The 25,864-nt window shown below is 37.4% G+C and overlaps 1 protein-coding gene and 1 pseudogene across 2 annotated transcripts in view; both read right to left on the bottom strand.

The window, feature by feature from the left end:
* Positions 1-25,489, bottom strand: part of RAB6A (RAB6A, member RAS oncogene family) — a 64,156-nt gene extending 38,667 nt beyond the window's left edge. The window contains exons 1-2 of one of the 2 annotated variants that reach the window (XM_028515976.2): positions 24,886-25,489; positions 2,175-2,233 (exon numbers count right to left, since the gene is read on the bottom strand). In XM_028515976.2, coding sequence (XP_028371777.1) covers positions 2,175-2,233; positions 24,886-24,955 — 129 coding nt within the window. In that variant the 5' untranslated portion in view covers positions 24,956-25,489. The remainder of the gene's footprint in view (positions 1-2,174; positions 2,234-24,885) is intronic. The other variant, XM_028515975.2, reaches the window with a different exon arrangement.
* LOC114501110 lies at positions 16,290-16,387 on the bottom strand (annotated as a pseudogene).
* Positions 25,490-25,864: the final 375 nt, after the last annotated feature.

Here is a 25,864-nt window from a genome sequence, read left to right as displayed (position 1 = left end):
AGGACTCCTAAAATCTTTGTAAACTCCTAAGTGGTAAAAGCACTAGGAGCATCTCTTATTCTATCTTGGGTCTTTGACGCCAGTCCCTAACATAAGGCCCCTAAAACCCTTGTAAATTCTTAAAAAGAACATCTTTTGTTCTAATGAGGTAACTCTGGGTGTCTCCTGGTTTGGAGAAAAAGGGGAAGGAGCTAGTCACCACAAAGACCAAGATACGATTAGAAGTTTGGAATTTTCAGCCTTATCCTCCATTCTCCAAAGAGGAGAGAGGGACTGGAAATGGAGTTAATGATTGATCATGTCTACAAGATGAAACCTTCATAAAAATCATAAAAGTGCAGGGTTTGGAGAACTTCCAGATTGGTGAATGCATCAATAAACCAGGAGGGTAATGCATCCCCAACACCACAGGGACAGATGCTCTTTCATTTGAGGCACTCCCAGACCTCACTATATGTATCTCTTCATCAGGCTGTTGCCTTTGTATCTTTTAATAAACCAGTAAACATAAGTTAAGTGTTCCCTTCAGTTCTGTGAGCTGTTCTAGCAAATCACAGAATCAAAGGGGGAGAAGGTCATGGGAACCTCAGATTTGTAGCATGTGGGACAGAAGTCGTAGATAACCTGGGGACCAACTATTTATAACTAACATCCGAAGTAGGGGGCAGGCCCTGACTGGTGTGTCTTAGTGGGTTGGACATCATCCTACAGACCAAGAGGTCACAGGTTCCATTTCAAGTCAGGGCACATGCCTGGGTTGCTGTCTGAGTCCCTGGTTTGGGGCATGCAAGAGGTGGCAATTGATGTTTTTCTCACACCTCAGTGTTTCTCACCCTTTCTTTTCCCCTCTTCCCTTTTCTCTAAAAATAAATAAATAAAATATTTTAAAAATAAAATAAAAATGAAGTGGGGGGCAGTCTCATGGGATTGAGCCTTAATCTGTGGGATCTGATGCTATCACCATATTTGTAGACAGTGTCAGAATTGAGTTAAATTGCAGGACACCCAGCTGAATCACAGAACTGCTTGTGTGGGGAAAACCTCCACATGCCTGGTATCAGAAGTGCTATAAGTGCAACCATAGTACTGACAGTAAAGGAGAAACACAGGTTTGGGAAATGAGGCTTTTTCAAACCCTGTTCCATTGATCTTTTTGTTTATTCTTCTGCCAATAACAACAATGCCTTGATTTCTATAGCTTTATAATGAGTCCTGAAGTCAAGAAGCATCAACCCTTTGACTTAGTTCTTCTCCTTCAATATTGTCTTAGCTATTCTGGGTCTTCTGCCTTCCCATATAAACTTCAGAATAAGTTTGTCAGTATCCACAAAATTACTTGCTGGGATTTTAATTGGGACTGAATTGAATCTACAGATGAATTGGGAGCAATGGACACATTGACAATATTGAGACTTCTGTCTATGCATATAGACTAACTCTCCATTTAATTCTTCTTTGGTATCTTTCATCAGAGTTTTTAGTTTTTCTCATATAGATCTTGTATATATTTTGTTACATTTCTACCTAAGAATTTCATTTTGGGGGGTGCTAATATAAATGGTATTATGTTACAATCTCAAATTCCACTTGCTCATTATTGGTATATAGGAAATATATATAGTATATATATTAAAGTAGAAGATTAAACTATTCATTTCATGTATTTCTTTTCCTTATAGCACTGCTTCAGCTGAATCCCATAAGTTTTGGTATATTGTGTTTTCTTTTTCATTTGGCTCAAAGTATTTTCTATTTCCCTTGTAATTTTGTCTTTGACCGACTGGTTATTTAAGAATGCATTGTTTAATTTCCACATATTTGTGAACTTCCCCAATCTCCTTATTCTTGACTTCAAGTATAGATCAGAATGTCACAGAATTCTTGACTTGGACAAAATTTCTTAAGACACTATTTACAATCATTCCTACTTCTAGCCCAGATCGTATCAACGATAATCTTGCAATAGACTTTGGAAGAGACATAGAATCAAATGAAGTTGAGGATTATGAGCAAAATCAGTTATACTTTGTATTTATATAGGTTTTTACAAATTACAGAAAGTGCCTTTATATCTATGACTGCATGTAAATAAGTGAATTTTTTAAAAAAAGACCTTGAATATTACTTATAACACAAAATAGATACAACTAGTAAGTTGGTAAAAAACAAAATACCTGATAGGTGTTGTCAAAACTGTCATACATGAATCTGGTAATCAAGGATGTCTTTCCAACTGAAATAAAAAGAAAAAGAAATTCACTCAGTTAACACATTACATTGGGTTCTCGAAGCATTCTTTCACAAAAAACTGAAATTAAATTCAATGGGAAATATCAGTAAAGGTTCTACTAACATTAATGAAAAAAAAAAAAAACCACACACACACACAGCCCCAAGTTTGTTAAAATGCCTTTCTTTAATTAGATAGATAACAATTTCTCAAATTCAAAGCACAAGTAAAGAGTATTTTAGTTAGGAGTTGAGGAAAATGAGGGAAAATATGGAGGAAAACAATCAATTATGTCGATACCTCTAATTTACAAAAAGACAAAGCAGATATTTACCTGGGTCCTAACAAAAAGAAGAATTAGACTGTGAAGAAATTATAGTTAACTTCCTGGGCAGTAACCTGGGGAAACTGAGGTTCAACTCCACTTAATTCAATGAATCAAAGCATAATCCCTGGGAATGTGAAGGCTCGAGTCCTAGGAAAGCTAAGAGGGCTCCAAAAACTAGACTATTTATGAGTGAGAAAGAAGTGACATGGAAAACTATTTTAAAGCTGATCTCAGACCTTGGCTGATGTGGCTCAATGGATTGAGCGCCAGCGTGCAAACTGAAAGGTCATTAGTTTGATTCCCAATCGGGGCACAGGCCTGGATTGCAGGCCAGGTCCCCACTTAGGGACGTTCAAGAGGCAATCAATCAATGTTTTTCTCACACAATGTTTCTCTCATACATTGATGTTTCTCTCCACTTCGATGTTTCTCTTTCTCTCTTTCTTCCTCCCTTCTCTCCTCTCTCTAAAAAGAAAATTAAAATCTTAAAAAAAAAAAAACCCCAAACAAAACTCATCTCAGGATCAGATCTTCAACTTAGGAATAAATAAACAAAATGTGTTATATCCATACAATGCAATATTAATGAGCCATAAAAAGGAATGAAATACTGATATATGCCACAATAAAGATGTCTTGAAAAAAACTACACTAAGTAAAAGAGGTCAGTAGCAAAAGACCACATATAATTTCATTTATATGGAATGTTTAGACAAATATACAAAGAGTAGGTTAGTGGTTGCTTAAGTATGGGAGAGGATAGAGGAATTGGGTTGTGATGGTTAAGTGATGCAGGGACTCAGTTTTAGGACAGTATCCTAAAACTGTCTAGTGATGGTTGCACAACTCTGTAACTATACTAAAAACTACCGGCTTGTATACTTTAAATGGATGAATTGTATTATATGTGATTTTATCTCGATATATAGCTAAAATGTTACTAAAAATTTATGGTGGTGACAGTTGTACAACATGCATGTACGTAATGCCACTGAACTGTACACTTAGAAGTAGTCAAAATGGTAAATTCTATTATGTACATTTTATCACATAAAAAAACTCTCACTACCAAAAAACTATGGATTAAAAAAAAAAGATTTTATTTATTTTTAGAGAGGGGAAGGGAAGGAAAAAGAAAGGGAGAGAAACATCAATGTGTGGTTGCCTCAGGTGCCCCCTATGGGGGACCTGGCCTGCAACCCAGGCATGTGCCCCAACTGGGAATCAAAGTGGCAATCCTTTGCTTTACAATCCATCGTTCAACCCACTAAGCCACATCAGCCAGGGACATGGAAGATTTTTTTAAAAATCTAGTATTAGAACACCAAAGATAATTAAAAAGAATGCTAAAAATGAGGGCTGATTATTAAAGGTTAGAGAGACTAATTATTGAGCCTTCAGATGACTAATTTAGGAGATATTTATATAAGTGGTAATTTCTCACATAATATACTTATTCAAAGAATATTAAGACTAGTGTTTATATACAAAAAGTCTCAATTGCTTCATAATTTTTGGTCAGTTATACTGGGCAGATAATACTAAAACAGACCAACTACATATTTATATCTTCCCACAAAATAAGCCAGTATATAAGATTAATATGCTATGATAATAATAGTAGCTCAAATCAGATGCTACGATTTTAGTAACAGAGTTAAGGAAAAAAACAAAACAAAACCCAACCTGTAGTCACTACTCCATCATAGTAATGAGGAAGCTAAAAAAGGTACCTAAGGACTACAGCAGAAAAGCTCAGCTGTAAGCAAAACTCATTGCAATACCATATCCTTGCAATATCATTGTCCAAGATGTCTCACCTAGGTGATGCAATTCCATAGCAAAATAGAATCAATTACACCAAGCTAATGCTACTTCAATGTAGCTAACCTGGTCAACAACACTAAAATTCAGTAAATCTAGTAGTTTTTCTCTAAAGACCTAAATTGAATAAAGATTTTGTTTCTCTTAAAGTTTAGAAAGAAAAAACTATGAGTACACTTGTACTGTCATATTAAAAAATGGGGAGGATGAGTTTGGTTACATAGAATATTTGTTAAAATAAGTAATTTCACAACTATGGCTCTAAACTTCTTTTTAATAAAGGTGCTTTATTCCTTTACAATAATATTTATGTTAAAGGCATTAGACCTGAAGTATTATAAATTTCCAGGATGATGAAATGGAGACATCCAAAGTAAAAATAAAAAGTATTTATCTACATGTGTGATAAAGACAGAAAAGATACTCACATAAAGGTAAAGACTCACTGGTTACTCTTAACAAAGATAAATAACAAGTAAACGAATATTTTAATGCTTGAACGGTTACTATTTCTCACTTCATTCCAAAACTAAGTGCTGAGGGCCCTAACCAACATGGATCAGTGGGTTGGGCATCATCCCACAAACAGAAAGGTCATGGGTTCTATTCCAGGTCAGGGCACATGCCTGAGTTGCAGGCTAAATCCCCGTTTTGGGCATGCCAAGAGGTGACCCACCAATGTTTCTGTGCTGCATTGATGTTTCTCTCCCTTACTCCCTCCCTTCCCCTCTCTCTGAAAAGAAATAAAATCTTTAAAAAAACAAAAACAAACAAACAATACTAAGTGCTAAGGATTATGGAGTTTGAGAGATGATTATGAAAAACAACTACGACTAAGGAAGGCTGTGACCACCAGAGTTTACAATACACTGAAATAGACAAACGTATATATGTACAAGAATAAACATAAGAAAGAACTGAGTAAAGTATCCAGCTTCTATACTGCCAGAGGTATACCCTTCCTTAATTTACAAAACATTCCAAGGCTCCCTAGTATCCATAAGATAAAATTAAAAATCCTTAGCAGGCATTCAAGGATCTTTACAATCAAACTTAAGCTTGGCCTTTTAGTCTCATCCCCTACCATGCCAAACATAAACTTCATCTGATAGTGATGGAAAGCTGTTAGTTACTCAAGCGTAACATGTTAACATGTACTTTGAAGCCTCTGAGATTTTGCTCATGTAACCTAATTTTGTGGAACCTTTCTTTCCTGGTTACATTATGAACTCGTAATTCAGTATCAGATATGGCTCTCCCTGAAGGAAAGAAAAAGTAAATTACCTTTCAAAATTACTGTCAACCTAAGATTATATTTCTACCAGTATTTTAGATGGCAGCAGGGTTTTTATTTTATTCCTAGAACAAAGTCAACATCCATCTATGAATGTATCTCAAGGATAAAAAGATGAGTTGTCCCCTGGCTGGCATAGCTCAGTGGATTGAGAGAGGGCTGGGAACCAAAGTGCCCCAGGTTCGATTCCCAGCCAGGGTATATTCCTGGGTTGCAGGCCATAACCCCCAGCAACCGCACATTGATGTGTCTGTCTGTCTGTCTGTCTGTCTCTCTCTCTCCCTCTCTCTCCCTCTCTCTCTCCCCCTCCCCCCCTTCCCTCTCTAAAAAAAATAAATAAAATCTTAAAAAAAAAAAAAAAGATGAGCTGTAAATAATCTGTACCGTCAAAGAACAGGCCAGTGGCAAGTTCAAAATAAGTACTAGCTTGAGACTTACTTTACCATCAGTAACTTTACTCAAAAACTACATCTAAGTGTAGAAGTTTAATATAAGGAAAAGCACAATCCACTTTTTCTTATGGGGAAATGTAAGAAAAATTGGCAATATAACACTTATCTCAAATTATCTTTTTGGTGCATTTTTTTTTACTAGTTTACCCCCCCAATTTACAGAACAAGAACCTCACCTATCTTGTTCATGGCTATACTAACAGTTTTGGTCCCTGCGTTGCACTGAATAAATTAACCAATGAAAAGAAACTTCACCAACTAGACAGCTTTCATTACTAGGGTAGCCCACAGTGTAGAAGAAAACAGCCTGAAACAGCATTGCAATTCTTGGAAAAATGAAGGGTAGATACAGTTCATAGAGCCATACATATAATAAAGCTCAGGAAATTGAGCTTTTAAAACCAGAAAGCCAAATTTGCTCATTTATAGTAATAAATAACTTTCATAAGGATAGAAATATGACTGGGAAATTTTCTCATTCAAGTTGTACGCTTATGACTCATATGCTTTATATCAAGTTGTACTTCAGTAAAAAGTTTTCCTGCCCTAGCTGCTGTGGCTCAGTGGATTCAGCGCCAGCTGTCGAACTGAAAGGTCACAGGTTCAATTCCTGGTCAGGGTACAAGTCTGGATATTCCAGGTCTCCCCAGTTGTGGGCATGGGAGAGGCAACTGACCAATGTTTCTTGTACACATCAGTGTTTCTCTCCCTCTCTTCCTCCCTCCTTTCCTATATCTCTAAAAATGAATAAAATCTTTAAAAAAGTTTTCCTCATAAAAAACTGAAACAATCATTGTCCAAAATAGTGACATCTTATGGGTTTTACACACACACACACACACACACACAATTAAAATACATATAGCACATAAAGTTAGAAGGAGGAGTGGTAAGTAGAGGTAGAGTTCTAAGGTCCTTGCATTGTCCAGAAGGGTAAAGAAATCAATTAACATTAGGCTTTTTTTTAACCTTAAATTTTCTTTTCTTTTCTTTTTTTAGAGAGGGAAAGGGAAGAAGAAAAAAGGAGAGAGAAACGTTGATTGGTTGGCTCTCATACTCACCCTGATCAAGCACCAAACCTGCAACCTAGGCATGTGCCTTGACTGGGAATTTAACTTGTGACCTTTTGCTTTGCAGGACAATGCCCAACCAACTGAGCCACACCAGTCAGGACAATCATAGACTTTTACATGTCATGGCTACATGCCGTAACTTCTAGGGTAATCACTAAGTAAAAGAAAAAAAAATATAACTTCCCAATTAATAATTATGGAATAATTTTTAAAACACTAAAAATTCAAATAACATAAAAAGAGAAATATCCATAACACAAGAAAGCACATTAAGAAGACAGTAGATTTATTTTAAATCCAAATACGGTCATACATTATATCACCATATTTTTTTGGTCGGATGACCATTACTGTAATGGAGCTAAAAAAAAATCTTATCACTTTAAAACATTATAGCCTCCTTAAGGTAGGCTATATTACTCATGTGTTTGCGATGATGCCAGTGTTAACAAATGCAGCAAAAAGTGTAGCACATACAATTATGTACACTACATAATACCTGATAATGATAATAAACAAATAGGTTACTGGTTTATATATTTATTATATTATAATTTTATTGTTACCTTAGAGTTGTACTTTTTATACTTATTTTTAAAAATGTTTGCTGTAAAACAGTAATGCTGTGTTACACCAGCACCAGCCTCATACAGTTTACATCTACCTATGCCATATAATAAACTTATTTATATAATACAGAAAAAATAAAATCCATCAAGAAAATTCTGATAAAAGAAAGCTAATATGGAGGCAAGTAAGGCCACCTAAAACTAGCAAACAAGAATATGTAATTACCAATAAATATGACTCTATAGAACCCAAAATAGAATCTGCTGAGTATTGTAGGTATACTTCTGCTTCCATCTGAGCACTCGTAAATCTTCCAAGAAATCAGTTCTCTATTTGAAAAAGGAAATATTCTCCAAGTGATTTCATAACTTATTTTAAAATTTCTACAACATTTTTGGTCATGAATTTCTTCCATATATATCTGACTTCAATTCACTATGTTTTATATTTCAGCATAAGACTTTGTATTCTTGTTCATATCTTAGATCTGCAAAGTAACTAAGGTATCATTACAAATCTAAAGGCTTTTTTCAGTTGTACTTTTGCCTTCTAGATGAGACTAAACAACTCTCATTTGAATATCACATTTTAACTCCATGATTAATTAACCTGATTTTCCTTGTATATAAACAGCATTTTGAAATAATTCTGGTAACTCCGTATCAGAGTCAGTACCACAATCATTAATAAATGTTATCGAAGCCACTGATGTTTACTAAAAACTGTTTCTCATCTTATTCTGTTAATTTTAAGTTATGTGTATTGAGAATTCTGTCATATAAGTTACAAAAACCCAGAACTGCAAAATATATAACACTTAACCTTATCTAAGAGCTTTAGTTGATATACCTCAACTTTCTTTCTTTTTTTTTTTTTTAAAGATTTTATTTATTTATTTTTAGAGAGGGAAGGGAGGGAGATAGAGAGAGAGAGAAACATCAGTGTGCGGTTGCTGGGGGTTATGGCCTGCAACCCAGGAATGTACCCTGGCTGGGAATTGAACCTGGGACACTTTGGTTCCCAGCCTGCGCTCAATCCACTGAGCTATGCCAGCCAGGGATATACCTCAACTTTCCATATGTGATTGGTTTTTTCATTCTTATCATTTGAGGAACACCTAACTAAGTATCTGTACTTTCTGCACATATTCCACCTACACAAAACTTACCAAGGAAAGGAAGTGCAATTTAATGTTTTAGCACTGGAGCTCCAGAACCAGAGAGTTGAGCTGAAATCCCAGCCTGACCACTTACTAAGCATACACAACTGGGACAAGTTAACTTCTCTACACCTTAATTTCCTCATGGTAAAATGGAAATAACAGCAGTACCTATTTTAAGGAACTGTTTTGACTTTTTACTTGGAAATTATAACATCTTATAAAACAATAGCACAATTATCAAACTTATAAAATTAACAGTGATACAATGAACTACAGAGCTATTAAGTGAACTACAGAACTTATTTGGGTTTCACCAGTTTTTCTATTAATTCCCTTTTTCTGTCCCAAAATCCAACTCAGGATTCCATAATGCATTTAGTTGTCTTGCCTCCTTAATCTCTCCTCTCCTATGTAACATTTCCTGCCTTTCCTTGTTTTCATGGCCTTGATACTTGAACAATACAGGTCAGTTGTTTTGTACAATGTTTCTCAATTTAGGTTTGTCATTTTTCTCATTATATTCAGGTCATGCATTTTGGGCAAGACTACCACAGGACTGAAGTGTCTCTCTCAGATGCAAAGGGGGACGATGATGTTCTATTCATGTCTTAATCCTAGTGATATTAACCTTCTTCATTTGATTATAATCTCTACCATTTCTCTACCATAAGTTTACTGTTTTTCTATTTATTATTTACTTTGTAAATAACAAATATCTTGGGGAGATACTTTGAGACTATATAAATGTTATGTATCTTCTCAAACTTTTGCCCACTAATTTTAGCATTTGTCAAATGGATCTTGCCTGTACTAATTATTTTTAAAAAATTTTATTTACTTATTTTTAGAGAGAGGGGAAGGGAGGGAGAAAGATGGAGAGAGACATCAATGTGTGGTTGCTTCTCCCGCACCTCCCTACTGGGGAGTTGGCCAGTAACCCAGGCATGTGCCCGTGACTGGGAATCGAACCAGCAACCCTTTGGTTCACAGGTTGGCAGTCAATCCACTGAACCATACCAGACAGGGCAGGCATGCAATGATTATTACTGTGGTATTCCAATGGGAATTCTTCTGTAGTGAAGAGCAGTTCTATCTGTCTCTTACCTACCTAAGTATGGATTCATGGATATCTTAAATCTGTGGGTTATCCAGTATCATCATTATTTATTTTGTTGCTCAAATTATTCTAACTTTCCCCATTGAGAGCTCTTTCCCATTGGCTTCTGTGCCCTTTCAACATGCCATCATCCTTCTTAAATACTTCCTTACTTTCTAGCACCAGAACACTCCATGCTCATTTTGTCTTTTCCCTATCCCACCCCTGAAATCAACCACTTCTCCAAGGAACTTACAGAGTTGTTATAAGGATTAAATTAATTAAGATTGTAAAGTACTTACAAGACCTGATAAGTAGTAAGTACTAATAATCAAATGTCAATCAATGATACTATCATTATGTATTCAAACAAATATACTAATGTAAGGAAGCCACAAAACATGGACTTACTCACAAAATTATGATAGTCTATTAAAAAATTCACTTGAGCCCTGGCTGGCGTAGCTCAGTGGACTGAGTGCAGGCTGTGAACCAAAGTGTTGCAGGTTCAATTCCCAGCCAGGGTACATGCCTGGGTTGCAGGCCATAACCCCCAGCAACCACACATTGATGTTTCTCTCTCTCTCTCTCTCCTCCCTTCCCTCTCTAAAAATAAAATAAAATAAAATGAATTCAGTTGAAACAGGAAATACACATTGTCCATTAAGTTGTCAGAAGTGTATGGAGTTTTATATTTGGTTGCAAAATGGTATTAAGCACTGCATTTGTTTGCTAGGGCTGCTATCATCAAGTACTACAAACTGAATGGTTTAAACAACAGAAATTTATTGTCTCACAGTTCTGGAGGCTACAAATCCAAAATCAAGGTGTTGGCAGTTACTTCCTTCTAAGGGCTGTGAGGAGAAACTGTTCCAAGCCTTTTCCCTAGCTTCTGACATTCCTGGGTGTGCAGAAACATCACCCTCATCTTTGCCTTGATCTTCCTTCACATGACATTTTCTGTTTATATCAGTGTCCAAACTTCCCCCTTGTACAATGACACCCAGTAGCCATACTGTATAGAGGTCCATCCTACCCCAGTATGACCTCATCTTAACTGCATATGAGGTACTAGAGGTTAAACTTCAAAATATTAACTTGAGAAGGATACAACTCATATAACAAAGCATAAATGTAAAATTACTTAAAAGTAAAACTAAATTATCACAGTATTTAGAATATCAATCAGAACTGAGATTGAAATAACTAGGTTGTTTTACAAGCAAGATTACAATTATTGCAATATCAGAGATTTTGAAAACAAATGTACAATATTTTGAAGAGCAAAGTAAGTTCAATTGAAGAATTTTGAGAATACAAAGGAATGTGTTATTTAAAATTAAATGCATTCAGTCATTTTGTGAAGAAGAACTACTTGGAATTTCTGGAAGTTTTGTGAACATTAAATAGGTAGGAAAATATGAGAGGATGCTGACAGTCACTTGGTGGAGCCCACAGAGGACCATCTATGCAGGCCATTATTGCTATAAGGGGGAAAGAGAGTCTTATTTTACACATGAGGAAACTAAGGCACAGAGAAGTTAAAGTGAAGACTTTAAGGGTACACAATTTATAAGATGGCAGCACAAAGACCACAGTTCAGTTTTCTTAGCTAAAGAAATGTTCCATATTAAACAAGGATAAACAAATATAAAAGTTTACAAATAAGTAGTAACTTCAGTAGTCATCTAGTTTTTGCCTATTTATTTAGTATCAATATGATAATGCTTCTGTCACTTTCCTAAAGAAGAAAGACCATTTATCCAGCTTTCTAAAGACTGAACAGAGTCAACACTTTATGGTCACCTGTATGAGGGACATTATGTTAGACACCAACACAGAGATCTAAAAGACCTGAGAGCAGATTTTGTGCAGCCCTATATACTACACATCAAAATATCTGTAGTCCAGAGGTGGTCTAAAATCTGTCTAAATCTGTGAGGTATCACATTCTCTATTTCCCTATTAAAATCAACTTAATTCACCTTGATTATGTAAATAATTTAAGGTGTCCATGCATACATTTCTGAGAGACAGTCTTCAGTTTTAAGAGAAGGGTTAAGGCCAGATAAAGGGCTAACTAGCCACATGAGGCTACTGAAATTAAAATGAATTAAAATGAAATAAAACTTATAAATCAGTTCCTCGGTTACCCTAGTCATCAACATATTAAACAGCACAAATACAGAACAGTTTCACCACTGCAGGAAGTTCAATTGAATAACAATGATCTAGAGATCCTGAAATACTAAATCTCAAAACTGTACAATGTAAAGTATACCAAAAATAAAGGCCTCTGTGGGTAACTATATACACAAATGTCGAAAATATACCAATAAGAAGGTCCTCATCTTTTAGCCGTCATACCAAAATACTTGAACAACGGTGTACTTGGGATTGCTTCAATTCACTTTGGTGATGGTGGAGGGGGGTGTGTGGAGTAAAATTATGTACGATAGATGAAACCTGTTGTAGGCTGATAATTATTAAAGCTGAGTAACAGTTTATGGGGTTTCATGATGCTATCCTCTGTACTTCCTTATATGCTTAAAATTTCCCATAATAAAGAGGTTAAAATAGTATTTTAGGAATCCAGAAGCGTATCTGGTTAAATCACAAATTTACTTTTTGAATATGCCATTTAAACTTACTGCCTACTTCTGAGACTTTTTAAAAAATTATTGATGTGAGAGTGAGAGGGAGTTAGAGGGCATGGGGAAAAGAGAAACATCGATTTCCTGTTCCACCCATTCATGCATTTATTGGTTGCTTCTTGTATGTGTCCTGACCAGGAATGGAACCTGCAACCTTGGCGTATCAGGACAATGCTCTAACCAACTGAGCTACTTGGCCAAAGCCTTCTGAATCTTTCTTGACTCTCTGAAACTCTACTGAAACCATTTTAAAAAATTATTGATTAGTTCTTGATAAATCCAATGACCTTTTCTGATGCATCATTTCCCTCAACTTGAGCCCAGATACTTAGCATATCAAACCTTTTTCCTCCTAGGTTTTTCATTTTCTTTTATTCTGTTTTTCCTTTAATTATCCTCTTTTATGTGTATTTATTGTTGTGGAAAACCTCAAGACCTTTCTGAAACTAAGTAGGGTAAAAAATCATGTATCATTTACTTATTCAAAAATATTTAGTGAGCTCCAATCAATGTGCAATGTGCTTAAAATACAGCAATGAACAAGAAATTCATTAACACTACCCTTGTAGAACTTAAAGACCAAATGGCAAACAAAAATTTTAATGGACAAATTACAACTGTATTAAAGGCAGCAAGAAGTACATGATGCTGAGAATACAAAGAATTCTGGGAGCCTAAACTACTCTGAGGAACTCACCAAAGGCTTCTTTGAAGAAGTGACTCGAAACTGAAATCTAAAGGATAAACTAGAGTTAACCAGGCAAAGGGAAAGAGGGAGTATATAACAAGATGGAGATTAGTGAAGAGCTAAAAAAAATGGGGGGAAATGGCCAGTATGACTGAAAAAGAGATGGTGGGAGATGTGTTCAAGTTAAGAATGGGCAAGAGGAGCCGTATTATGCAGTGTGGGCCATATATTGGGTTGGCCAAAAAGTCCATTAGGTTTTTCTGTAAAATAAAAGTCCCATTTTTCATTTTTACCAATAACTTCATTGATTTGGATATTTTGAGTATGTCAGGTATCTCTCACATAGCAGAACATTGATTGTTCTCAATTAATGTCTCAATTTGATTGCTATCCACTGCAACGGGTCTACCTGACTGTAGAGCATCATCCAACAAGAAATCTCCAGCACAAAACTTTGCAAACTACTTCTGATATGTTCTATCAGTCACAGCACCTTCTCCACACACTGTACAAATCTTTCTGTGCGTTTTAGTTATGTTTTTACATTTCTGGAAATAATAAAGCACAATATGCTGAAAATGTTGCCTATTTTTCTCTCATCTTCAGTGTTACAATGGCTACACAAAAATTCACCATCTTCCTGGCTGGCGTAGCTCAGTGGATTGAGCACGGGCTGCGAACCAAAGTGTCGCAGGTTTGATTCCCAGTTAGGGCACATGCCTGGGTTGCAGGCCACGGCCCCCAGCAACCACACATTGATCTCTCTCTCTCTCTCTCTCTCTCTCTGTCTCTCTCTCTCTCTCTCCCTCCCTCCCCTCTCTAAAAATAAATAAATAAAATCTTTTTAAAAATTCACAATTTTGATTTTTTTAAAATTCATGCTGATACAACAGCTGTCACATCACAATCTAACAAAACTGTTTCAAATTAAGTGAAAGAAAATGAAGTGCCACTAGAGCCATCTTATGAAAAAAATCAAATGAACTTTTAGGCCTACCCAATAGATCCTCTAGGAGGATTTTAACACTTTATTCAAAGAACGATTAAAAAAATTACAAAGGTAAGAGTTTTTTGAGTTTTAAACTCAAAGAAAATTTAAATTGCATATACCATAAAATTTACCTTTTCAACAATTTTAAGTATATAATTCCATGGCATTAAGTACATTCACAATGTTTTGTTAAGGAAGTAACTCTGATTTACATTTTTATAAAATTCACTCTGACATCATGTAGAGAATGGATTTGGGTGAGGGGAGATCCAAGAATAGAGGATTTATTGCTTCCTGCTAGACTATAAGCAAGAGAACAGAGATTATATCTCATTTGTTAACAGCTCTATCACCTGGGATATATATAGCTCTATGCCTGGTACATGATAGGCATCTGTTAAATGAATAAATGACCTATAAAATTCTACGATTCTTAGAATGGAAGCTTTAAAAAGCAAAAACGTGTTTTGTATACCATGTAACACCTTAATGAAGTCTATATAGGGTGTCTGGGCAAGGTTTTATGAAATCTCACAATAGCAGGATAGGATACCAGTGATGCTTATTATCATTTAATTAGAAAATCATACAATATTTGCCTTTTATGATGGGATTATTATACTTATAATGTCAAGGTTCATCCATGTTATAGCACGTGTCAAAATTTCATTCCTTAAAAAAAATAAAGAAAATAAGAATTTCCTTCCTTTTTAAATCCTTACCTAAGGATATGGTTATTGATTTGGGGGTGGGGTGGAGGTGGACACACAGAGAAAGAAACAATGATCAGCTGCCTCCTGTATGCACCCTAACTGGGGATTGAACCTGCAACCTAGGTATGTGCCCTGATCAGGAATCAAACCCACGACCTTTTGGTTTGCAGGACAACACCCAACCAAGTGAATCACTGGCCAGGGTCTCAGTTTATTTCTGTTTTGTTTGTTCATCTGTTTTGTTTTTTAGAGTCCACATAGCGAAAGCATACAATATTTATCTTCCTCTGTCTGACTTATTTCGCTTAGTATAATACCCTCTAGGTCCATCCATGTTGTCACAAATGGCAAGATATCCATCTTTTTATGGCTAAGTAATATTCCACTATACAAACTACATATATATATCACATTCTGCTTATCCAACCATCTGCTGGTGAATACTTGGGTTGCTTCTACCTTTGGGTTACTGTGAATAATGCTGCTATAAACATGGGTATGAGCAAGTTTTAATTTTATGAAATGTATTTTTCAAAAAGGAAAAAAAACAAAACTGAAAACCCTAAGCAATTCTAAACGTCTGAAATGTAAGTGTTGGTTCTCAGAAACTCTAATTCATCTAAGTTTAGAAGCTAGACAGCAAATGCAAAAATGGTAATTGACCTAACAGATTCTATAAAAATCAGTTTTAAACGAACAACAGGAAAAGCTAAGAAGTAATCTGATTCAGGACAGAGAACCCCCAAATGGCTCAGAAACTCTTGGCACCAAGGGCATCTAGAAAAAAGGGTAAAGGAAGTACTGAAAACAGGACTGGATGAAAGTTTCTTTAAAATGTAGATGACACTATTACACCCCCTTTCTCTATTCCACATAGCCAGATCCCTCTCCCACTGCGACAGAATATTGGAGAATTATTGGAGAATTGGAGAAAAAGGAAAACAGGGTTTCTGGACTGAGGAATAAATATAAGGTACAGGGGCTAGAGTACAAACAGTACTAAAAACAAGGAAATTAATCTATTTACTCTATGCTATCTTCCAACCCCCTCTCCATTCAGCTCCTAGAAAGCTGGCAACCAAGCTTATACTCTCCAGCAAGAAATCTGACCAGTAAAAAGACATAAAAGACCTTACGTTAGAGACTGCCTCAAAAAAGAACTCAGCTATACTGTCCTACAGAAATCCCATAAACCCACACAAGAGCTTAAAATCAAATTTTTAGTGTTCAACTCGTTTGTTTTCTTGCAGAGGCCCTACTAATCTTCTCTGTATTGTTCCAATTTTAGTATACATTCTGCCAAAGTGAGAACAATGCTCAATTTTTAAAATAGAAGCTGATAACCAAAAACTACTAGTTTTTTGAGGACCGTATCAAACAAGAAATAGAGAAACTAGTAGAGATATAAAGCGATCTACAAAAAAATGAGTATTGGCAAGAAAGTCATATATCTCATTAGTATCCTCAAATAATAAGAAACTGGAATAAAAAAGATGCTACAGACAAGGAACAATGAGAAGACATGGAGCTCTTTGAAATTAAAATGATAGCAGAAATAAAACTTAACAGGATGGAAGAGAGTTAAGGATATCTTTTTTAATTTTTTTAAAGATTTTATTTATGTATGTATTTATTTTAGAGAGGGAAGGGAAGGAGAAAGAGAGAGAGAGAGAAACATCAATGTGTGGTTGCTGGGGGTCATGGCCTGCAACCCAGGCATGTACCCCTCACTGGGAATCGAACCTGCGACACTTTGGTTCGCAGCCCGCGCTCATTCCACTGAGCTATGCCAGCCAGGGTGGAAATCTTTTTTTAAAAAATATTTTATTTATATATTTTTAGAAAGAGGGGAAGGGAGCAAGAAAGAAAGGGAGAGAAACATCAACCTGTTTCCTCTTACATGCCCTCAACCGGGGACCTGAGTTGAAACCCAGGCATGCGCACTGACCAAGAATCAAACCAGCTACCTTTTGGTTTGCAGAATGATGCCCAACCCACTGAGCCACACCAGTCAAGGCAGGAAATCTTTTGAAAATTAAATCAGAAAATAAAGAAATGAAAAAAAAAAAGGCAACATACAAGATAAAATTAGAGGATCAATCCAGGAAGTCTAATACAAATTTCTGAGAGAACTCAAAATGGAGAAAAGGATATCATTCTAGCTAAGAAACTTTCCTGAAACTTAAGAATATTAGTTTCCAGTATGAAAGGACAAATACCTATTATTCATCACATAAAATGAAAACAGGCACATCATTATGAAAGATGAAAAGACAAAGAGTCATAATGGCAATACCACAATCTACCAGGCAATACATTAATTCTAAACGCTACCAAACTTCCAGTGTAAGTAAGGGTTGTACAAATACATTTTTAGATACACAAGGTCTCAAAAAACTTCCTCCTTCCATGGCTGGTAGCTCCTTGGATTGAGCTTAGGCCTACAAACGAAAGGGTCACCAGTTCGATTCCCAGTCAGGGCACATGCCTGGGTTGTGGACCAGGTCCCCAGATGAGGGCATGTGAGAGGCAACCACACACTGATATTTCTCTCTCTCTCTTTCTCCTTCCCTTCCCCTCTCTCTGAAGATAAATAAATAAAATCTTTAAAACACACACACACAAAACCCTTCCTCCTGTCTTCCCTTCATTATGAAACTACCTACTGCAGGATATGTTCAATGTAATGAGAGAGTAAGCAAAGAAAAAAATGTAATCCAAGAAACAAGGAAGCCATCCAACATAAAGAGAAGGAAACCTTCAAACCGATGGTAAAGGTAGATCCCAAGTTGACAGCTGTAGACCAATCATAGAGGGTAACTTATACAAACTAGAAAAGGTCAACCTTGGCTGAACAGCTCAGTTGTTTAAGAGTATCAACCCACAAGGTTTTGGGTTCAATCCCCCGTCAGGGCCACAACTGAGAATCAACCAATGAATGCATAAATAAGTGGAATGACAAATCGGTATCTCTATCTCTACCTCTCTCTCTCTCCCTCCCTCTCTCTCTCTACAACCCCCCACATCAATAAAATTGGAAGGGAGGGAGAGAGGGAGGGAAAGATGTCCTAAGGAAATCAAACTGAGGGAAAACCTGATGCATTCCTTACACTGAAAGGTGATTTGTAGTGTTGGTAGAATTTTGGAATAAATGAATGGTATGCATATAAATTAAACAAAGGAAAGAAGTTAAATAGTAACAAAGGAAAACAAAACATATGCAAAAGTATAAGTTAATCAGTATACTACATGGCTCGGCTGTGAATACCATTTACCTAATAATAATGTAAACATTAAATACCAATCTAGCTAAAATGTATGAAATCTATATTTAGAGGATGGGGAAAACAACACTACCAGATTAATATTATCTTACGAGAAATGAAAAAAAGCTTAGAACAGTTAAACAAACTGTCCAAGATCACACTGTAAACACTGGGGTCAAGATTAGAACCATAGCCTGATTGTCTCTGGAGCTGTCTTTCTGTATTGCCTTCCCAAGAAAAAAAAGCTTCATATTATATAGCATAGGAATAGATTTGAGAATTTCAGAACAGGGACATTTGATATTAAAAACTATAAAATGTGTTTTCCTGGAGATACCTAAGTTTAGAAAGAAGAAACTTAAGTGTGGTCCGATTTAGCTGTCACAGCCAAGAACAGCCTAAGGAGACCTAATATGTAAATGAAATATAGTATCCCAAATGGGATCCTAAAACAGAAAAAAGACATTAGATAAAAATTTTTAAATCTAAATAAAATACAACCAAGAGACTGAGCCCCTAATCCTTTCTCATCCACCACGGCTAGGCCTGTTCTCTTCTCCGAGAATGTATTACTAATAAAACATTGCTTGCATGCTAAATAAATAAATTATAGACTTAGATTAATAATAATATGTCAGTATTGGTTTATTAATTGTAAAAAATGTACATGTGAGATGTTAACTCTGGAAGAAACTAGGTGTAGAATTTATGGAAACTCTGTACAGTATTACCTTTGTAATTTTTCTGTAAGTCTAAAACTATCCTATAACAAAAATTATATTCAAAAAATAGAATGGGAAAGCTCTCTATGTACTAATATTAAAAGACATTTAGGGTATATTGTTAAGTGGAAAAAGCAAGGTGCAGAATAAAGTCTGATACATCTTATGTAAGGGGAAAAAGAAATTATATTCACACTTGCTTTTGTCTGCATCAAGACTTCCCAGAATATACACAAAGGGAGGGGGCAGATGAGAAATGGGGTCATAGGAACAGGGGCGATACTAAGTTTTCTCAGAATATATCTTTTTATATAACTTTAATTCGTGAACTATGTGATGGAATTACCCATTAAAAAAAAGTTGGAGGAGGGGAAAAAGCAGTCCAGTTTAAAGCCTTATGAGAAATGGATTAGATGATTTCTCAAAGTCTCTTCCACTTACGGAACATTCTAATTAAAGAAATTCAACTAAAGATGCTTAAACTATTAGCCATATTTATAATGTGCCTTCCGTGAAACTCCATGCTCCCCTGTCACTTCTCTGTACCTTTTAATTCTACTTTTCAAAGCAGCTGCAGTCATCACACTATATTATATTAGGTATTATATATTTCTTCCCCCAGTGAAATGTAAATATCTCTAGATTAGGTTCTACCAAACAACTTGACAGAAGAACAGTTTTTAGTTAACATTTGTTAAATTAAAATATATGCTGAGTACTTCTCATATGCCAAGCACTCTTGTAATGTTTTACACTTATTAACTAATTTAATCTTTACAATAAATTTACATGATAGGCCCTATTATCTTTATTTTTAGATAAAGAAATTGAAACATGGCCCTGGCCAGGTAGTTCAGCTGGTTAGAGAGTCATCCCTCTACACCAGCGTTGCAAGTTCCATCTCCCATCAGAGCACATATAAGAATCAACCAATGAATGTGTAAAATAAGTGGAACAACAAACCAATGTTCTCTCTCTCACCCACTCCCAAAAAAAATCAATAAATACAAAAATTTTTTAAGAGGTTGAAACATAAAGAGGCCAAATAATTTGCCCAAGGCCTGTGGCCAGTGCTAAAATATGAAACCCAGACTCTGTGCTATTAATCACTAGCTCCACTGTTTGAAGTCTTCAAAACAATATGGAAAACATTCCCCTTGATTGTCCTAACTTGCAATATGAAACAGCAATACAAATGGTTTGGTATATCTAACCCAGTAATTCTTAAAGTATGAATTTTGACCCCTAAGACATCTTCAGAGGATCCACTCCCTCCTGGGTGGTCAAAACAATTTTCATAATTATTAAAGTATTATTCAGCTTTCCCACTCTCATTCTTTTATGAATATACAGTGGAGTTTCCTAGAGTCTACATGACCTGTGATGTTACAACAGTTGCAGAAACAACTTTAAGAATCCAAATATCTTCTAAGAGTCAGACATTAAAGAAATTTGAAAATATGTTAAAAAAAAGTACTACTCTCACTTAATTTTGTTTGGAAATAGTTTTCTTTCATTAAAAATGATCAGATTGCCCTAGCTGGCGTAGCTCAGTGGATTGAGCGCGGGCTGCAAACCAAAGCATCGCAGGTTCAATTCCCAGTCAGGCCACATGCCGGGGTTGCAGGCCATGGCCCCCAGCAACCGCACATTAATGTCTGTCTGTCTGTCTGTCTGTCTCTCTCTCCCTCCCTTGCCTCTCTAAAAATAAATAAATAAAGTCTTAAAAAAATGATCAGCTTAACATGTAATAGGCTAAATACTATTACTTTTAAATAAATGAAATATTTAAAAATTTTCTCAGTTAACTTTCAATACAGTAAATATTGATGTAAGTCACATAAACAAAGCTCTTCAGAGGCCTCAACAATTTGTTAGCACATAACCAACACTTAAGAAAAAATTTAAGATCACTGATCTAGCCAATCTAAATTGTTCAGTACTCCTAGTCAAGTTAAAAGAACAAAATGTAGCCTTGGCCAGTGTGGCTCAGATGGTTGGAGCATGGTTGCCTAAATCAAAAGGTCACAAGTTCAGGGCACATGCCTGCGTTGCTCATCAGTCTCTAGTCCGGGAACATATGGGAGGCAACCTATCTAGGTTTCTTTCACATCGATGTTTCTGTCTTTCTCTTTCCCCCTCCCTCCCTCTTCCTCTCTCTGGAATTTTAAAAAAAGTCATATACCATGAAAAATAAGCAGTACGAGAGTACTAGGCCAGGTATGTGCTTCTCACTGAGATAACATTTCTTAAGTTATAAGTGATAACATTTGTTTGTAGTAATAACCTACTACTGTAAACCAGAATGACATTCCTAAAAGTACCCCTGCATTTCAAGAAAATAGCAACAGGTAGTAAAAAAAGAGATTCCTCAAAGAAAGTTCAGATTCAAACTGTATATTTCAACACAATTCCTTTATTAAACTATGTAAACTACTGAAATATAAAGAAACTGTAAGTTATAGGAAGATTACCAAGATTGATGTCATTGATTCAATCTGAAGCTTCATGTATTAAAACAACTTATCTTAATTTTAGAGCACAGAACCTTAATTTTTTTAAAAGATTTTGTTTATTTATTTTTAGAGAGAGGGGAAGGGAAAGAGAAAGAGAGGGAGAGAAATACCGATTTGTTGTTTCTCACCTGTGCCCAGACTGGGGGAACTGCAACCCAGGCCTGTGTCCCAACTAGGAATCCAACCTGGGTGACCTGTCACTTTGCAGGAAGATGCCCAACCAACTGAACCACACCAGTCAGGGTGGAACCTTAAATTTTTAAGCTAAATAAAACAGTCTACTTCATATCAGTTCCCTGAACATGCCTTTATTGTATCACTTGACATATTATGCAGTGCTACCCCAGGAACAAGTAATTTAGCAATAGCTTTAACAAAATAAAACTTTACTCAACTCTAAAAAAGTACAAAATCTTGGCCAGTCCTTTTTTTTAATGAAATGGTGAAGGCTATAAATTACTGGGTTCCCCGCTCCCCTGAGCATCTGCAGTATCCCCGCATACAATCAAACAATGTAAGCATAAAATGTTATTGTTAAACTATTAACTGCATAAGGAAAAAATAGCAAAGATTAATATAGGCTACTAGCTTTGGTTACTTATAGATTCAACCATCATTCATTCACCAAATATTTCTAACTACCTACCACAAACCTTGGCACTATGCTAGGTACTAGGTATACAATGAATGAAAAAATAATAGTTTTTAATTTTCATGGGACTTGTATTCTGCTGTGGAAAATAGACAAAAACAAACATAAAAAATAAGAATTATAAATGTGGAAATGCTGTTAAGGAGACAAACAAGGCTTTGAAACATATTAGTCTTTGAAGCTGAATTGTGGAATTCTAAAACCTGAAGATAAATAATTCATGAAGAGTTACATCAAGATGACATGGATTCTGCAGACCTTTGCTAATGTACAAGAAAACTACAAACACTGCCCATAAAAACAGAGATCAACCTTTCCATTGTCAAACCCATTGGATGGCATTGTTTAGCAACATAGTAGCCTCAAAAGATTTTAACCTCACAGTTCCAGAGTTAAAAAGCATGTAAACAACTCTAAAATAATTCTAAAAGGAGCCTAAGAAGACAGGACAACTAAATGTAATGTGTAATCCTGAAAGGAATGCTGAAACAGAAAAAAGTAAAAACAAAGCCATCTGAATAAGCTATGGACTTTAGTTAATAATGTATTGATATTAGTTCATTAATTGTAACAAATGTGCCATACTAATGTAAAATATTAATAATAGGGAAAACTGGGTGGGGCTACCAGGGAACCCTCTGCATGATCTTCTCAATTTTTCTATAAATCTAAAACCATTCTATAAAATAAAGTCTATTTAAAAAAAATCTAAAGTGACTCCAGGAATGGGGAAGGAGAGGATTTAAAGACAGAAAGAGAGAGAGAAGCCATAACACTGTGATATGAATTAGAACATAAATATTTAAGAAATTCAAAGCAAACCTGCAGATACTAGTATAATCTCTATGCATACTAAAACCTTTCTAGGACTGATATTAATGGATTTTTCAAGAAAACTAAATAGCTCTGCATTGCAACATGAAGCAGACGATAACATCCCTAGAGTGTACAATATGCACTTTAGATTCTATTTATCAATAATGATCAATAGGCTATATTTTACATATGGCACTGTCCTGAAATTGCCATGAAATACCTGAACCAGGATCAACTACATAGGTCTCACCAAGTTACTTAAAGAAACAAGTGTATACTTAGTTCAGGAAAATTCATAAGCAAAGAGAAGACTACATATTTTCCTTGGCTGGGGGGAGGGAAAAGATTATGTATGAAAGGAGAAAAATAATTTCTCAGGTAGAACTGGAAGCAATTTCGAAACTATACTAGTATATAAGTAGTTCAAGCTCTGAACTTGTATCAGTTATCTGCTTTTCAATCAAAAGATAACAAATGTTTGCTATAACTTAACCTGAGATACATAGTGGTAACTCAATGTTTGATGACTTGGGAGAAACTAATCTCTCAATGACAATATTTTAAATGGTCATGAAAAGTGTTAGAAAAACAAAGGATGACAATCTCTAAATTGCCAAGTATCAAGTCTTGCATAATACAGCATAAAATTGGAATTACCACATGAAGTAATTTTAGAGACAGCCATCACAAAATTAGGATCTTGTATCTAATACAAACTACAGGCTACCGCAGAAGCCTGACCAGGTAAATGAGATAACAATTTCACTTATCAGATATGAAATATTAACCATAAAAGTCATTTAGCTGAAGCAGTATTACATATTTAAATCTAATTTAGAAAACTAGATGATGAATCAATTCTTACTCTACTCCAATACTCTCTAACTCCAAAGACGTTCGTTATTCTCACGCCTTCTCTCAGAGGAATCATAAATATACAATTGGAAAATACTCAAGAAATTAATATTTCCCCAGTAATTCCTGTTTGCACCACCATGAGGAGAACCAGACACTGCTTCATGTTGAAAGGAGAGGTGAGATGTGAAAAATTCCAATAAAACGATCATGACATAGCATCTGGCAGAGATCGGGAAAGCATCAACACTGCCAAAAGAATTGTCAGGGATGAAAGTCAACTGGAGAAAAGGAGGTTTTCCGACAAGCCAGATCCTAAACCAAGGGGCAAAAATCGCCACTGCCGCCGCCACCCCTGTCCCCCACCCCCAACCACTCCATCCTCAAGTCGCCTCCAATTCAGATATATATACCCACTCAGGTGAAAACCGTTCAAGAATTTTATACGACCTCCCACCTGCATTAGATTCGCACTTCTCAGGGCCAAGCCCCCGGGGAAAACAACGCCCAGATCCCACCCTCCTTGCCCAAGGTTGAAAGAGGGCTGGTTCCCCGTTCTCTGGAATGGGACTTGCCGCGGTGGGCCTCAAAGAGCTAACAAACTGGGATAAGAGCGAGGAATAAGGGTGGGGCTCAAGGAAGGAGGCTGGGGTGGGGGAGACCAAGGAGACTGGAGGAAGAAAGCAATGGACAAGAGGCAGAGGCGGGGTGGGGACCGGGGAGGGCAGATCGACGGAAAAGGGCCGAGCTCCGGGAAAAGGAGACGCCGGAGTCGGGGGACGAAAAGGTCAAAATCCGATCGACGGACCGATCAAGGCGAAGAGAATCCAGTGGCTAAGAGAGGTCGGCGACCCGGGGGAAGGGCTAGGGGTGGAACCAAGAGCAAAGGCCAGGCCGGCAGGAGCCTCCGCGGACGGAACAGCCGCACTGGGGGCGGTGCGGGGAAGCCACGGCCAGCTGCCAGGAGTGGGGGAACCACTCACCGCTCTGCTCTCCAAGGAACACCAGCTTGAATTTCCTCAGCGGATTCCCGAAGTCTCCGCCCGCGGACATGATGGAGCCGGAGGAGCTACCGCCGCCTCAGCCCAGAGACCTCCCGGACCGACGCTGCTCCAACCGGCTGATGAAAAAGGCTAGAGGAAAGACGGGCACCGAGCTTTCTAGGCCCCTGCAGGGCCCGGCGGCGGAGCAAGTCTTGGGGGCAGGACTGCTCTCCACAGACAAGCAACTGTCGCCGCCGCCTCCCCGCGGAGTAGCCTAGCACAGAACGAGGCCCACGGCTGGGTAGGGAAGGAGGGCGGTGTCGGAAGAAGGCGAGCAGTATGCTCTGGATTCGCAAGGCTAGCGCCGTTTCGGTTCTCAGCACCCGGCACGGATACTGGAGTGAGAGGCTGAGGGTGGCGGAGCCGGAGCCGCAGACGTCTAGGACCTTTGACACGCAGCGCCTCAGCTCCCACAGCACCCGCCGCCGCCGCCGCCGCCGCAGCCCAATCTGCTGAGTGCGCGTGCCTCTGGCGCGGCACAGGGCGAGCCCGGGCGCGAGCCTGCCGCCCCGCCGGCCATTGGCGTGCGTGCGTACAGGCGTGCGTGCGTGCGCGCGCCCGCCACAGCCTGCGCCTTCCTGCTTCAGCCGGCTCTCCTGGCTCTCCCGCGCCGCGGAGACGGGGGCTGTTCGCTTTCGACTGACTGACTGGAAGCTAAGAGGAGGCGGGGTGCAACCCAAAAGTGAGGAGTGAGTGGAATACGGAGTCGAGTACGTCACTTACGTGATAAGCCAATCGGGAGAGAGAAGAGGCGGGACGGGACGGGACCGGAGTGAGGTGGCGGCGCGAGAGCGCGCGTGGCTCTACCTCGCCGAAAAGTCTACGGTGTCTGCCATGCGAAGTGCGGCGTGTCACAGCCTGAGGGAGGGGAAGGAAGGTGTGGCGGAGGCGGGGCGGGAATGGAAGTGGAATTGCCTAG

Source organism: Phyllostomus discolor, chromosome 6, assembly GCF_004126475.2.
Source record: "Phyllostomus discolor isolate MPI-MPIP mPhyDis1 chromosome 6, mPhyDis1.pri.v3, whole genome shotgun sequence".
Lineage (NCBI taxonomy): Eukaryota > Metazoa > Chordata > Mammalia > Chiroptera > Phyllostomidae > Phyllostomus > Phyllostomus discolor.
The sequence above is the reverse complement of the archived record's forward strand: the minus strand, read 5'-3'. Positions and strand labels throughout refer to the sequence as shown.